The 14,629-nt window shown below is 35.1% G+C and overlaps 2 protein-coding genes across 14 annotated transcripts in view; both read right to left on the bottom strand.

Moving 5' to 3' along the window:
- unc79 (UNC-79 domain-containing protein) overlaps positions 1-1,488 on the bottom strand; it is a 184,657-nt gene extending 183,169 nt beyond the window's left edge. For all 10 annotated transcript variants that reach the window (XM_068381893.1, XM_068381896.1, XM_068381901.1 and 7 more), the window contains exon 1: positions 1,376-1,488. The gene's annotated coding sequence lies outside the window, so the exon portion shown is untranslated. The remainder of the gene's footprint in view (positions 1-1,375) is intronic.
- Positions 1,489-5,531: 4,043 nt separating this feature from the next.
- The window catches only part of Atf6 (bZIP_ATF6 domain-containing protein ATf6), a 109,816-nt gene continuing 100,718 nt past the window's right edge, over positions 5,532-14,629 (bottom strand). For all 4 annotated transcript variants that reach the window (XM_068381890.1, XM_068381892.1, XM_068381888.1 and 1 more), the window contains 5 exons: positions 13,550-13,690; positions 12,455-12,603; positions 11,819-12,031; positions 10,033-10,296; positions 5,532-9,866 (listed from right to left, as the gene is read on the bottom strand). In XM_068381890.1, the coding sequence (XP_068237991.1) occupies positions 9,440-9,866; positions 10,033-10,296; positions 11,819-12,031; positions 12,455-12,603; positions 13,550-13,690 (1,194 nt within the window). In that variant the 3' untranslated portion in view covers positions 5,532-9,439. The remainder of the gene's footprint in view (positions 9,867-10,032; positions 10,297-11,818; positions 12,032-12,454; positions 12,604-13,549; positions 13,691-14,629) is intronic.

The raw sequence follows: 14,629 nt of genomic DNA, 5'->3' as shown, positions 1-14,629 counted from the left end.
ATGCAAATAATTATGGGAAACTCATATTTTTCAAATTTTTACATTTTAAAATTCCAAGTTATTAAAAAAAATTTAAAACGGAAACAAACATAAGAACACCCCCTAACATAAGGTTCTCCACCTAACCTAATCTAGGAGCCGTATCCTTACTTACTACCTACTGGGGGATACGCTCATCCTTGACTCAACTTAAGACTAAGTCTGAACCCTGTGTCTGCAACCCAACCACAACCAGTCTCACTCCTAGCAAGGTAACATTAAAACATATTTCGTAAATCGTAAAACTAGCTTCACAGCATCGTACTTCAGAGAAACATACATTACAGCATTTTCATCTTAAAGAAAATAAATTTGACAAGTAATAAGTAAGTTTACCCCTGTTCTACCCAACTATATACACCACCAAAGTCTTGTCCTGAATAGACTTGTGATCATTTAAATCTACTATCAAGGTAGATTAAGCAAGGCTACAATAGCCTACAGTAGGCAGTGGACCTAGGCTAAGTTTAAACTTGGTAATGCTTATAGACTGCCACAATGACGTAACTGAGCCAACTTTGATATAATGCAATCTAACAAAATAAAATTTACTTTACAGTATTCTAAATATCCAATTTCTCATTTTCTATTGAAAAAATAGTGGTAAATCAGTCATCATCATCAGCCATTGCTAGTCCAAAGAGTTGCAGTAGCCTATTGGAATCAACCCTGCTGAGTTATCCATGGGCATTGCCTGGCCATCTCTGGTCCTAGCTTGTGTGGAAAGAGACCTTGGGTGCTGATCACATGTATATATGGTTAGTCTATGAGGCATTGTCGCTGTCCCTTGCCTCTGCCATTCACAAGCAACTTTTAAACCTGTCTTTCCACTCCCGTCGGTTTATGGTATTTCCATGCCAGTATATACCAGCAAATTTTCTAAGCTCGTCAAGGCATCGTTTGCAATCTCTAGGGTCCCATTCTGTTATTCTTAAAGTATATCTATTATCTGTCATTCTCATTACTTGCCTACGTCCTTCTCTATTTTTTTTCTCGTTATTGGATGCTAATAATCAAATTAATCTAAAAAGTTAACCACTTTCGTACGAATCCGTCAGCCAACCTAGCATGTGTTACACGAGAGAATATAAGCTTTTAATATTAAGAAATGCTACCGCATATTTAATTTACCTGACCTTATGTTAATCCTTACTTTTCTCCTTACTTTGAAAATGGCGAAAAAATTATATTCGAACTTAGGTATACCATTACCGGCCACTGTTTACCCAGTTTGGGGTATTCTTGCGGTAAGCTAATCCCTACCATATAGCGCTACTAAAAACATGTTATTTGACCAAGATTAGTCACCAATACAAAAATAAATATCTTATATTACCATTATATCACTTGCTCCTCCTGCCATTCCCATCTTGATCTCGGAAATCTCTTCTCCTCGAGTCCTTAAGCTACTGCTCATGCCCAGCATCCTTCAACAAGTCTGCTCGTCAGCATGCTCGCGTGAAACTACTTTACGGCAACGTTTTTAACGTTTGAATTTAACGTTTGCATGTCAACTATTGTTATTTTATTGGGATTGGATGTAAATTATATAGATTTGATCATTTTTAAGCTAAATTAAATTTATTTAATTATAAAATCAATACGAACTGGAAATTATCTTTATTTCTAAAATAAACGTTTTTAACGTTTGAATTTAACATTTGCATGTCAACTAGCGATATTTTATTGGGATTGGATGTAAATTATATAGATATAATCATTTTTAAACTAAATTAAATTTATTAAATTATAAAATCAATACGAACGGGCAATTATTTTTATTTCTAAAATAAATTTAATCACAAAACTTATCAACCAGCTAGTTATCCGTAAAGGTAACGTTTATATAAACATTCGTCCGATTCATCTATAATGGCTTGGTTTCACGATTCATTACTGAGAATAACCTTTATGGAATTCATATTTATCAACAACACTAACCTATGTTTCTTATATAACTTTTAGCATAACATGGCTAATATGAAATACTAATTCAAACATGTATCAATAAAATATTGAAAATCTAAAATCCGAGCTGAAAAAGTGTTCGGATGTTCTTAAGAGATCAATAATAATAAAGGTCGTGAAAGGTCGTTAGCGGTAGTGCTCGACTGATCGATGATTCGACGCGCGTTTCACTTTGATTTTTACAATTAATATTGTTAGGGTTGATTTACTATAATCAATTTTCCCGTTATCTGATTGGTTAGAGTTATCTTATCCAAACAATCAGCGAGCAAGAAACTTTTCCGAGCTAAAAGGGCACCCCTGCGAATCTGCATAAATCTGCCTCACTAAAAAGAATTGACTATAGTTCATGTTCTTTACATACCTTCGTAATTCATCTAGGACCCACTTAGATGCTACTTCTTCATTTATATCCTAAAATTATTTAGTTTAACTTTTTTCTTTTTTTTTTTGCTCGCAGGATGTAAGAAAATTATTGCGGTTATAATGTATTTTAAACTTGGGGATGCACTCAGTAGAGCGCAGACCCCCACCACAGTAGATTATTGCTCTAGCCTACCTATTGCTTGACCTTGACCTTTGACCTTAACATGTGGGCTATTAATTGGCAAGAATTTTCATGCACTCAAATATGAACCCAGTTTAAAGTCTGTGACAACGCTGTCCAGGTTTATGGATGATTACGTGAATTGGACATTTTGCTTGACTGTGACCTTGACCTTTGACCTAGACCTTCAAAAAATTTAACAATTTCCAGCTTTTTATATAACAGTTAATCCCTGCAAGTTTTTTACTCTACGAATGGAATTGTGGCCTGGAAGCTGTTCACAAATACACACAAATGGGGGGAGGGGGACATAACCTCCTTCCAACTTCGTTGGCGGAGGTAATTAATGTAAGGGTCTTGTTTAGCATTAATAAATGGACTATTCAGTATCCCTTTAGGCCCAGTTGCACCAAATTTCTAGGCTTCAATTTAACTCTATTCCTGGTTGTCTACCTTTTTTTTCTTGCTGTTTTACATTTTTTAACCCATACTTTTTTGCGCAGTCTTGAACAGTTTCCCCAAGTTGAATTTAATACTGTTCTGTGGTCCTTCTGGTATCACTTCCAAACCATTATCCCAAAATTTAATATTGACAATGCAATACATGAAACAAGTGTTAAAGATAAGCCATCTTTCATGAGTGTAAGATGGAGAAGAGGAGTTGGCCCTTGTTAAAGTTCCCATATTCACTAGTACGTGGTGCTGCTCATGGCTTGCATGCGCTCTTTTGTACACAGCCTTGTTTATGCTGTTTCCTTCCTTGCACAATGCAGTCCAATAATGAAAAAAACACACACAAATATAGAGGACATTTTTATAGCCAACGCATATAAACTTCTCAGTGATAAACAATGAAAGACTTGACTATGATGACTTCCTTGTCTATCTAGGAGTCCCAAACCCTGTCTTTTGCAGAAAATCCGAGTTAATTAAAAAGATACTAAAAGAAACAATCTCCTGGGCAAGCTTGCCAACTCTAACTGGGAAGCATATCCCAAAACACCGAGTACAACAGCTCTAGCGCTAAACTATTCTACTGCTGAATATTGCTCAGCAGCAGATCTTGAGCTTAATAACTCATGCTGCATAATAACTGGCACATTACAACCAACACCTCTGCCAGCACCATGTAGATTGTCGGGAAATGTACCACCACGTATCTGTAGGGACACTCGTACAAAGACAGAAATATAGTCAAGAAAGTTATTTGCAACATTCCATTTTCAGTCACAGCGACTATGTGACAAGACTGAAGTCCAGGGAAAGTTTCATGACCCTTGATAGTATAGATCCTGCACAGTTGGTAAACTACAACGGAAAATGGAGAATGGGATCATTGCTCACTATGGTAAATAATGCCATCCAAAGCCCAAATGAGCAACTTCCAAGTGGAATGAACCTTCCCAGAAAAGACTGGATAACATTAAACAGAGCAAGAACCACAATATGCAAGACTGGGATCAATACCTAAATGGAAACTCTCATCCACCATTGAGTACCCATGAGGCCATCCAATGCAAATGATCAAACATATCCTTTATGATTGTCAATTGGGACCCGTCTGCACAGATTATGACCTATTGGACGCTAATAAAGCTACAAAACAACGTTTCCAGTAATGGTGTGATACGATGATATGGAATTTGAACCATTGGACATAGTGCTTAGATGAAGAGGCCATTTAATGCTGATGGCTGAGTGAGGGAAGTCTCTGATTGTTACTATGAAGTACTGTATAGAATAGAGTTAAAATAGTTTGGAAAGCAAGATGTAAGAAAGGATAAAGTGCAAGGAGAAGGAATTGAAGCAAGGAGAGGAAATTGAAAGTCAAAAATTGGTGCAGGTGGAACAAAAACATTCTGCCAATACCCTTTAGCAGTGCCTTCAATACATAGCTAAGGACACAACAGTAACACCAATCAATTATTTGCAGAAAATTAGTACTTACCATCAGCCTTTACTTTCTTGTGACATTTATGAACTAATATTCAGCTAATGTACATAGAAGTCTAATTTAATGAAGGTTTGATTGGATTTGATTTATAAATTTGGGCTATACATACCAGCCAGGCTATGGAGCCATTCAGCACTAAGTACAATACTTACTACTGGTTCTAATTATACAACCATTTAAGTCAATCCACGTTTAGTACAAGCTGTTTCGGCACACTTCCACAGGCTGAGGAGTCGTATTTGTTTACAGCAAGCTTTAGCCTTGCATGCAGCTGGGGTTATATGGACACTTTATAGGTCCAGGCGGCGTACTTGTATGCTCAACTGGGCTATAGCCCAAAAGAACCACTTACAGCACTCTAAGAGGAATATGCAAAGAAGTAGAGAAAGTATTTCATAGGAATCAATACTCATTGGCAATAGAGACAGTGTTGGCACACCAGGCCACTTCTCATCTAAAATCAGAGAGATTCGGCCCAAGCAAGCTCCTTCTCAAGGGGAGGCCTCTCAGTTTCTCTAGGTGAACGAGTGAGGTTTAACACTTTGGGAACATGCTTAATGAGTTTAAGGTTGTCAGTCTTCTGCTTGTCCTCCGAAGAGTTAACCAAAGTATGGCCGGAGTGATGAGTTTTGTAAGTAAGGAGCTCGCCGACTTACCCGACCTGCAATCCTTACAAGGGAAGTCCACAGTGCAACTCTGTACATATTGTACATTTGAAAATATTATTACAATGAACACAATAAAAAAGAATGATTAACTCATGCAATATTTGGAAAGGCTAAAGAAGTTCACCTCAACAAATGACACCAAATTAGAAATAAATATATATGGTTTACAGTAGATATTGCATAATTATTTCTGCCATGTTCAAAAGAAGTGTTTTGTACTGTATAAGAGAGCAGTGTATAAATCTCAATACATAAAAATAGACCATGTGCATAAGACAGAAATTATCCTGTGCCATAGTCTACTTAACAACATAAAAATAAAATCCATAATCATGTGATAAAATAAAACCAAAACCATACTCAATATCTTTATTTTTACATATTTCATTCAATTCAAATTATAAAAGTGCAAAAGCCTTTGCAATACGTACAATATCTTGAAAAACATACTACAACAGTAATGTATGAACAGCATCCACCCTCACTCAGAAATATTACAATACGTGACTTAAAACAGCCTTGGCAATAATTGTCTTGCAAAGACAACTTACCCCTAAAGAGCTGTAGCTATAATATAATTTGAAAAAAAAAAATTTACAACATTTTTGACAATCTATGGAGAAGATGGAGCCGATAAATACTGTTAATCACAAACCTATAAAAAATGCAATTGTACTCTGCAGCCAAAATGTGCCCTTATAAATTTCCACATTTTTGGGAAGTGAAAGAGAAAATAGCTCAACAAACGACTACAATTATGACGTACTGTACTCTTTAGAAACACCGTGTCTGACTAGGAGTACAACATCGCAACAAAAATTCAGGATAAAATTTGCTGGCAATCTCATTTAGAAAAGGAAAATAAAAGAACAAAACATGGATGAATATATACATGTAATGCTAAATGTAAAAGGGGTTGAGCTATTTTCCGTACAAAAATATACATATTCATCTGCTCCATAAAACAAACAAAAAAAAGAAACAACTAAAATCACAGCCGTATAAAGATAACAAAAACTTATCTGAAAATAAATACATATATACAACACAAATATGACAATTACTGGTGACAAATTATAAGATTAAATTAACCTTACTGTTAACCTAATGCACAAAATAATATTGGAAACCTGCTACTTTTTAAACATACTAAAACTTAATACAACAGAATTTACAGTATGCAAATATATTCTCTCCAATACTGCATTTATATATGCTTTCATGTAATTTTGTACTTCTCCATGGCCATGCAATAGGCATGTCACTGTTTATAATATCAAACCAATTTTATAGACGATTATGATTCAACAATGAGTAACACTTTACAATTACCTTGCAACACTCATTACATATTTTATGTCCCTCTAACCTTGCACCCCATAAAATATTATGTACAATCAAAAGGTAAAGATCAGCACAACATGACAGTACACACATACATGTCATGAGTAGCTTGTGCCAGCCTTCACAATGCAGTCTCAAGCTCATTGGATAAAATTGAAAATCAAACAGATTCAGATTGAGATCATACTACTTTGGAACGAGACATCTGAATAATAGAAGTAGAAAACTATAAAGAAAGGGTGAACGGAATAGCACGCTTTATTATTTACAAGTTAAACTTCTTTTGTAAAAAATAAAAATAAAATAACAATTGTTTTATAAATACAAACCTGTTAACAGTACTTTAGGTTATACAATTACACCTGGTCAAAGGCAGTAGATTTAAGGCCAAATCGCCCTAAAAGAATATTTAAAGATTAGAGGACATTTCCTGGTCCGGAAAGTCCATTCTACACTTGCCATCAAAGTACAGTACCCATCAAAAGGATTGAGAAAAAAGTGGTAAGGAAAATGTAATGTTTGTATCTATGATATATAAAAACTTTTAAAACTATAATTCATCTATAAAATTCGCAAATCTATTGCTTACTTAACAGAAAATAGCTAACAAGATGGGTAGTGATTGATACAAAAGATTGACAACAGTTACATGAAAATAAAGGGATTTTGACGAAGGAAAAAACTATTTCTGGGCGAGGGACCTGTGTCGCACAGTGAAATGCTCCTCTAGCACCATTTCTAAGGTATAATTATTGCTATTTAATGAATAAAAAGATCATGCCAAAAAACGAAATAGCAATAATTATGCCTTAGAAATGGTGCTAGAGGAGCATTTCACTGGGCGACACAGGTCGAGCCCAGAAATACATTAAGCAAATTAAATTCATGGTTATTATAGTATCAGGATTATCCCTGGTATACCGTGTTCAGTAAAGGGTTTACCTACAAAAATTCTATTTTTCATGTTCCCTACCACAAGTTCATTGAAGAAATTTTTCATGTTCCCTACCACAAGGTCATTGAAGAAAAGTATTCCCAAACTATAGTTTCATACCAGGCATTACAAATACCTGGAATGGTTGTAAATGGTTAGCTGACAGTTTTATGATCAAGGGTGAATCAAGAGATGTGTAGAGGTAGAAACCATGCATCACAGTCTACTTGTATTAGTGAAGCCCCCATTCATCTTGCATAGAGCATAAAATTGTGTAGCTAATGCTTTCATCCACTAAATACTGACTTTTTGTGCACTGCCTCTACTGTTCCTAATGATTCAAGCTGGTCATTCCTACATTTCTCCAAGTCATCAAATCTCTGAGTAACCATGTATAAAGAAGGAAATTTAGAAAATATTCTGAAGACCTGAAGCATGGTTATCACCAACAAGCTCGGGTCGAATCAACCACAGTATTTACCTGGCGCAGGAACTACTAATAACTGGATATAACTCAGCTAACCCATGTTCTCCGAGCCCTTAACCTAAAAACAGTTTAAAGGCCGCTCATTAATGGCAGAGGCAAGGGACAGTGACATTGCCCTATCGAGCAGGACAATACCCTAGAGACTGACCATGTGTACATATGATCAGCACCCTAGCCAGGACCAAGGAGGGCCAGGCAATGCCTGCTGATGACACAACAGGTAGACCTATAGGCTACCCCAAGACCCCACCCTCAGCTCACACGGATGATGAGGTTGCAGCGACCAAAGGGACTTGAACCCTAGACTGGCGATTACCAGTCAGGGACGTTACCACATCAGCCACCACAACCCCGCAATTAGAACAGTATGCAGCTCCTGGGAGCTACTGACTTTACATAACCACCAATCTCAAGACCTGGAAAAAAGCACCGATCAAGTAATACTAAGCATTCCTCCTTCTTTTGGGAAGACTGAGGAACACCATCTTTAAGTTGGTTATAATGAGACAACTGCAGCAAAACTGGAATGTTCAGTAAAAAAAGAATGAATTTGTATGGTGTTGGCTTCCTAGCTTCTTTCTAGGAAGACAGCACGAAACAATAATGAAATGCTTTAAAATATACTGTTTACCAAAGTAAAATGAAACAAAAAATATCAAAAACTATAAATAAAAAGACAGTGATAATAATTGTAGCTATGTTATAACAAACATATAGAGTTGTTAAAGTGTGAGAAATGCATACACTGTAAAAAACACTGGAGATGTAAACTATTCACAACACTATTCACTCATATACATAATCTGTTGAAAAGTTTTTTTGTACACTATTGCCCATGACCAAACCACATGAAAATAAGCACAATGGCCGATGAGACAGTCCTTCCCTGGGGAATATTTTAACTTATTTTTCAACTAAAACCTTCCTTATTTATAACTATGTATTTAACTCAATCTAATGCTTATGAAAAGTGTAATGGCATCAGTAAAAGTTACAGGTCTGTAAATTCATATAGATATACAAACTGAATAGACAATTTCTTATCTTAAATAACTGTGCTATATCAAATTATAATCTTTATCCATAATCTGTATATGGAATCACTACATCAAGTAGTTCTTACTCCTACAAAAATTAAAATAACTTGCATTTTTTAATTTCATGTGCAGTGTAGCTTTTAGGTACTTTACTGTAGAAGGTATTTGGAAAATAGAAATAGGCAGCACTTCTAAGGAAGAAAAATAAAGCTATTTAATGAACTAAGAGCTGTTGTTGTGTCTCCATAAATTCCATATAAATATCAACATGGTACAATTTATTGGCATTAATCACCAACCAATACCTGATAAACATGGATTAAATACCTGTACAAAATTTTATCAGGAGAAAAACAGACCCCTTCTTATCTTGCATAAAATTTACAACTTTTACAAAGTGAAACTATAAAAATACCTTTGCTACAGTACAGTGTGTGTGCTACTATACATTGCACCCCTTACTACTTGGCAGGTTCATTGCCTTTTGGGAAGAAAGGGCGAACTTTAGCACGAGCATTACGTCGTTCCTGACGATGAGAGGTAGTCGTGTCTGGTGCAGGATGGGAGGCATTGCTTCCACCTGCTCTCAAGTGAGGTGGCACAACCTCTTCTGAGACATGCACAAGGCGAGTGTGTATAACTTCACAATCTATCTGCATCATGGCAATGTGTGCCTCAGGCGGAGCAAGCGATTCATTCATAGCCCGAAGTGTCGGCATCAAGAGGGACATTCTGGGGCGGGCGGAATCATTACGAGCTGTAGCAGGGACTAAGAGATGGTCAGGAGAAAAGGACACTACGTAGTAGGTGTCATCCCGTCGCTGAATTGCCTCTAAGAAGGAGCTTAGGCGGGGTATTGTTGCCATAACAGATGTGTTTTCTTCACTACTGCAATTAAAAATAAAAAGCAATTTTGCATAAAATAAAGTTAAAAAAATAATAAAAAATTTTATTCCAAAATCAACAATATAGATAAATATCAGGCAACAAAAATTCTATCCACATGAATGAAAATTTACTCAATTATTAGAAGACTACTGATTAAGCTTCCCACCTTGTAGATGGATCCACTTGAAGCATTTCTGGATGAATATAACGATAAAGTTTTGGCGAAAGCTTGATGTTAGCAGGAGGAGCTAAAGCCTTCCAGTTGCTGTTAAGAGATTCTGGCTTTATTCCAACATTACTTTCATATTTTGTAGCAACACTTCTTCCAACTTTTGTCTTGGGATGGGATGTAAGGACTCTATCTTTCTTCTTGTCTAATTTTGATGCCTCGAGTTTATTTTCAAATAATCCACGAAGTTCTGTCTCTAACCTGAAATATAAAATCTATGTTGGATATGTGCGAGTATATTTTGCGTAATCAAGAATATATATGAAGCTTCCTGTACTATATACATAATAAATAACACTTTTAAGTAGCACATGGATGAGAAATAATAGAGAGAGACACACATGTTCAAAGATATACAACCTTACTAGTCCCATGTTGAACATGCTTTGCACTCTGAATAGACTAAAGTATAATACTCCCCTTCAGAAAAAAAAAAATACCTCTTCAAAACTCATTTCCTTGTGAAATCTTTTCTCAGAGGTTCAAACCCCCCCAAAAAACCCTCTTTCCTGCCCTTACTAATTTTAACTTTAAATAAGTTTTGTCATGGTCCCAGGAATTTCAAAGGTATTCAACAGTGGCTCAAGTAGCCAAACTTCCAACTTATGATTTTACTCCTATCATAGCATAGCCCCTTTCCTATCCCCATCTCAATTTGAATATAGAAATAATTGGGCAAAGGAGATGTATAACTGACATACATATCTATAATTATTGCTTTGACCAAGAATAACAATACATACATACATACATATACCAAGGCACTTCCCCCAATTTTGGGGGGTAGCCAACGTCAACAAAAGAAACAAAACAAAAAAAGGGGATCTCTACTCTCTACGTTCCTCCAGCCTAACAAGGGACTCAACCGAGTTCAGCTGGTACTGCTAGGGTGCCACAGCCCACCCTCCCACATTATCCACCACAGATGAAGCTTCATAATGCTGAATCCCCTACTGCTGCTACCTCCGTGGTCATCTAAGGCATCGGAGGCAGCAGCAGGGCCTACCGGAACTGCGTCACAATCGCTCGCCATTCATTCCTATTTCTAGCACGCTCTCTTGCCTCTCTCACATCTATCCTCCTATTACCCAGAGCTTTCTTCACTTCACAATGCTAGCATTAAATGAGCTACCAGTTAATGCCAATAATCTATACTACCCCTATTAATATACTATATACAGTACAGTGTATCTTACACTTTATACCGGATTCCAAGAAGCAGTCTTTAAATTTCCTTAGCCTATTTTTCATTCTTGTCCATTCCTTCAAGTTCTAAGAAAAACTTGCTTAACTTGTTGTATTACTCTGTTCTTCTAATGCTTTTAGCTGATATTTGTCTCTCTCTTCTTAGAAAACTTATAAATTTAACATTACTGATTATCGTAACAAATACAAACTACTTTACGACATAAAAGTACAGTATATGTGCATAGGCATCATTATTTGACATATTTAGCAAGGAAACTCAAAACTAAAGTAATAACACTGATGAGGGCTTTTAACCCACCTAATTTCACCAAACAATTAATATTTATTTGTGCTTGAAATTTTGTTCCTTAATCTTCCTCTCAAATTTTCCTCTTACAAATCAGTGATGTACCAGCAAAGTTCTACAATAAAAATTATAGAATAACTGAAGTTATCAAAATTCTATGTACTTTTCCGATCAAAACACAGTACCTACATCACAGCTTGAATCCCTAGCAAAATATCTAAAACGTACCGTAAACTTTCAGATGCATTGATGTACATGGGACACATGTAGGATCCATTTGATCCAAACTGCGACGAAACTCCGTCATCGGCCGTTGCAACGTCGTCTCCAGACCATAACAGAGATCTGTGTTTGAATCCAGATGTGATACTGGATGGCTCGCTGCCTTGCATCATAGTCTTTAGGGACGTTATTGTGGACCCACTACTTAATAGAATACCCCTGGAAAAGTTAAATTCAAAACTTTATCAACTAACCCAAACAATATGGGAAAAGAAATTGAAATAAACGGTATATTCTAATGACAAATACATATATTATATTTTCCAAATATAGTAAGAATAAATACCTATACAAGGAATATATCTTACTCATCTTCTAGTGATGAAAAACTACAAGATATGTTTAACCTTTGCCTGACTTATTTTTGTTAGTACAGCAACAAGTGGAAGTTTTAAAAATTTGTATGGTTTACTGAAAATAAAATGAAGCAAATCATGTTCAGAAAACCAGAACTAAACTTCAACTTATCAATGATAATCTAATAAAAATTATTCAATTACAGACCAAAGCATTACTAAGTACACTGGTCCCCCTAAAAATATCCTTTCCATAAATTCCTCCAATATATGTACACATACTTACGTTAATGGTCCTAAATTGAGTGACAAAAGAAAGATGAGTGCAAATAAAGCAGTAGTCGTCTTTCTACTTGGATTTCTGCCTACAGCTTGTCTTAAGGAATTGCACTCTGATTCAAGAGTAGTAACTCTCTGGTGAAGACGGACATTTTCCTACAACATCAAAATAAAAAAAAAAAACTTCAGTTCATAGCTCCATAAAACAATATAGTCTTGCAAAGAAACATATCTCTTTCTCTAATTATATAAGAGATAAAATGACTCTGGTCAAGTAGCTATAAATTTAAGGAAAATATAAGAAACATTATTTGTAAATAAAAAGAATCCTGTTAATGAAATCATAAAATAAATGAGGTACAATTTACAGTTTCAAACTTAACATTTCATGTAATATCATATGTACCTATAAAAGATGTAAACAAAATCATAAGCAATAAAAAATATAAATCCAAGCATCATTAATAGTCCTTAATTATAATATATTTTACCAGTAAAGTTTACCAATTTAACTCTAATATTACTGGTCATTTACATTTTAAAAATATCACGGAATAGAGAGCATGGTTTTAAAGAATAACAATGTATTGTATGAGTCTTGCTCTTTTACTCCACTAAAAGAAGATAATCTAAATTACGAATGCCATAATAGAAAGGATGTTCAAATAAGGATGATGGATGAACTAAAGTATATATGAAAATAAAAAAAAAATAAGTAAAGAAAAGAGAGCTAACATCCACAACTTCAGTATATGAAATTAGCCAAGAACAAAGCATGAGAAACAAGAAGGATCAATCATTTAAAATTCCAACAAATTACACAAAAAATAACTGGTTTTAATGAAATAATAATGAGTTCATTAGAGGGTCATAGATCATGCCAGAGTTCAAGGAAGAAAAAAACAAAAAATAAATGGTTTTAATAAATAAAATAATAATGAGTTCATTAGGTCACAGATCGTGCCAGAGTTCAAGGAAGAAAAAACATGAACTAACATAAGATATTCAGCCAAATGAATATAAAAAAACAGTAAAAAATTAACACTCCAGACCAATACAGAAACTACAGTACTACCACTTTAGGATGTGATATTTATCTTACCTCTTTTAATTTTTGGTTTTCGCTTTTAAGAACACTGATATTAGTCTCCAAAGCAGTGACATATTCTTTCTTCTTCTTTCTGGATAAACTTGCAGACTCTCTATTCTTTATCATTCTCTGCTGTCTCTTGAGAGCTTTCAACTGTGAAAATGTTGAGGAATTATCAGATTAAATTTATTTTATTGAGAAATAAGTGTAACAGTTGTGGACAAAGATTAATTACAATATGTATAAGGACCTAAAGACAATAAATGAATAACCTAGAGAAGTGAGATGGTTAGGTTCATGAGATTTCTCTTTATTTTTCTAGCTAAACATAATAACTGACATACTTTGTGTTTAAAAGAAAGAAAACTTTGCACAAATTGACTTTTCAAGAAACTACCAGGGCACAAATCCCTACAAGCCAATCAATACCGTCACTAATACGATTAGTTTTCTGATAGTTCAACTATTTCACAGCCTTTTTCTAAAAAAAAATCCTAATTGAGGTATGACTGTGTCTTTAAACTACTTTTACTTCATGAAGAGAAAACACTAGATAATGTGTGTGTGTGTGAGAGAGAGAGAGAGAGAGAGAGAGAGAGAGAGAGAGAGAGAGAGAGAGAGAGAGAGAGAGAGAGAAGAGAAAACACTAGATAATGTGTGTGAGAGAGAGAGAGAGAGAGAGAGAGAGAGAGAGAGAGAGAGAATTTTAATGCTAGATAACTTGTGATTACTGGGATATTCTATAAATAACTTTAAAATGGAAAGAAGCAACCACTATTTCATCAATTTGAGAGAGAGAGAGAGAGAGAGAGAGAGAGAGAGAGAGAGAGAGAGAGAGAGAGAGAAATTTTAATGCTAGATAACTTGTGATTACTGGGATATTCTATAAATAACTTTAAAATGGAAAGAAACAACCACTATTTCATCAATTTGAGAGAGAGAGAGAGAGAGAACTTGATAAATTTAATACAGGATGTTCATTTGGTCAGATCCAGAGAACCTAAACCCATTTCTTTCTCAAGGTTACTTGTTCATTGTTAATCATATTACAGAGGACTTCCACTTCAAAAACTATCAATGACTACATGCAAA

The sequence above is a fragment of the Palaemon carinicauda genome, chromosome 10, assembly GCF_036898095.1.
Source record: "Palaemon carinicauda isolate YSFRI2023 chromosome 10, ASM3689809v2, whole genome shotgun sequence".
Classification (NCBI taxonomy): domain Eukaryota; kingdom Metazoa; phylum Arthropoda; class Malacostraca; order Decapoda; family Palaemonidae; genus Palaemon; species Palaemon carinicauda.
This window is presented reverse-complemented; position numbering and strand designations above follow the sequence as displayed.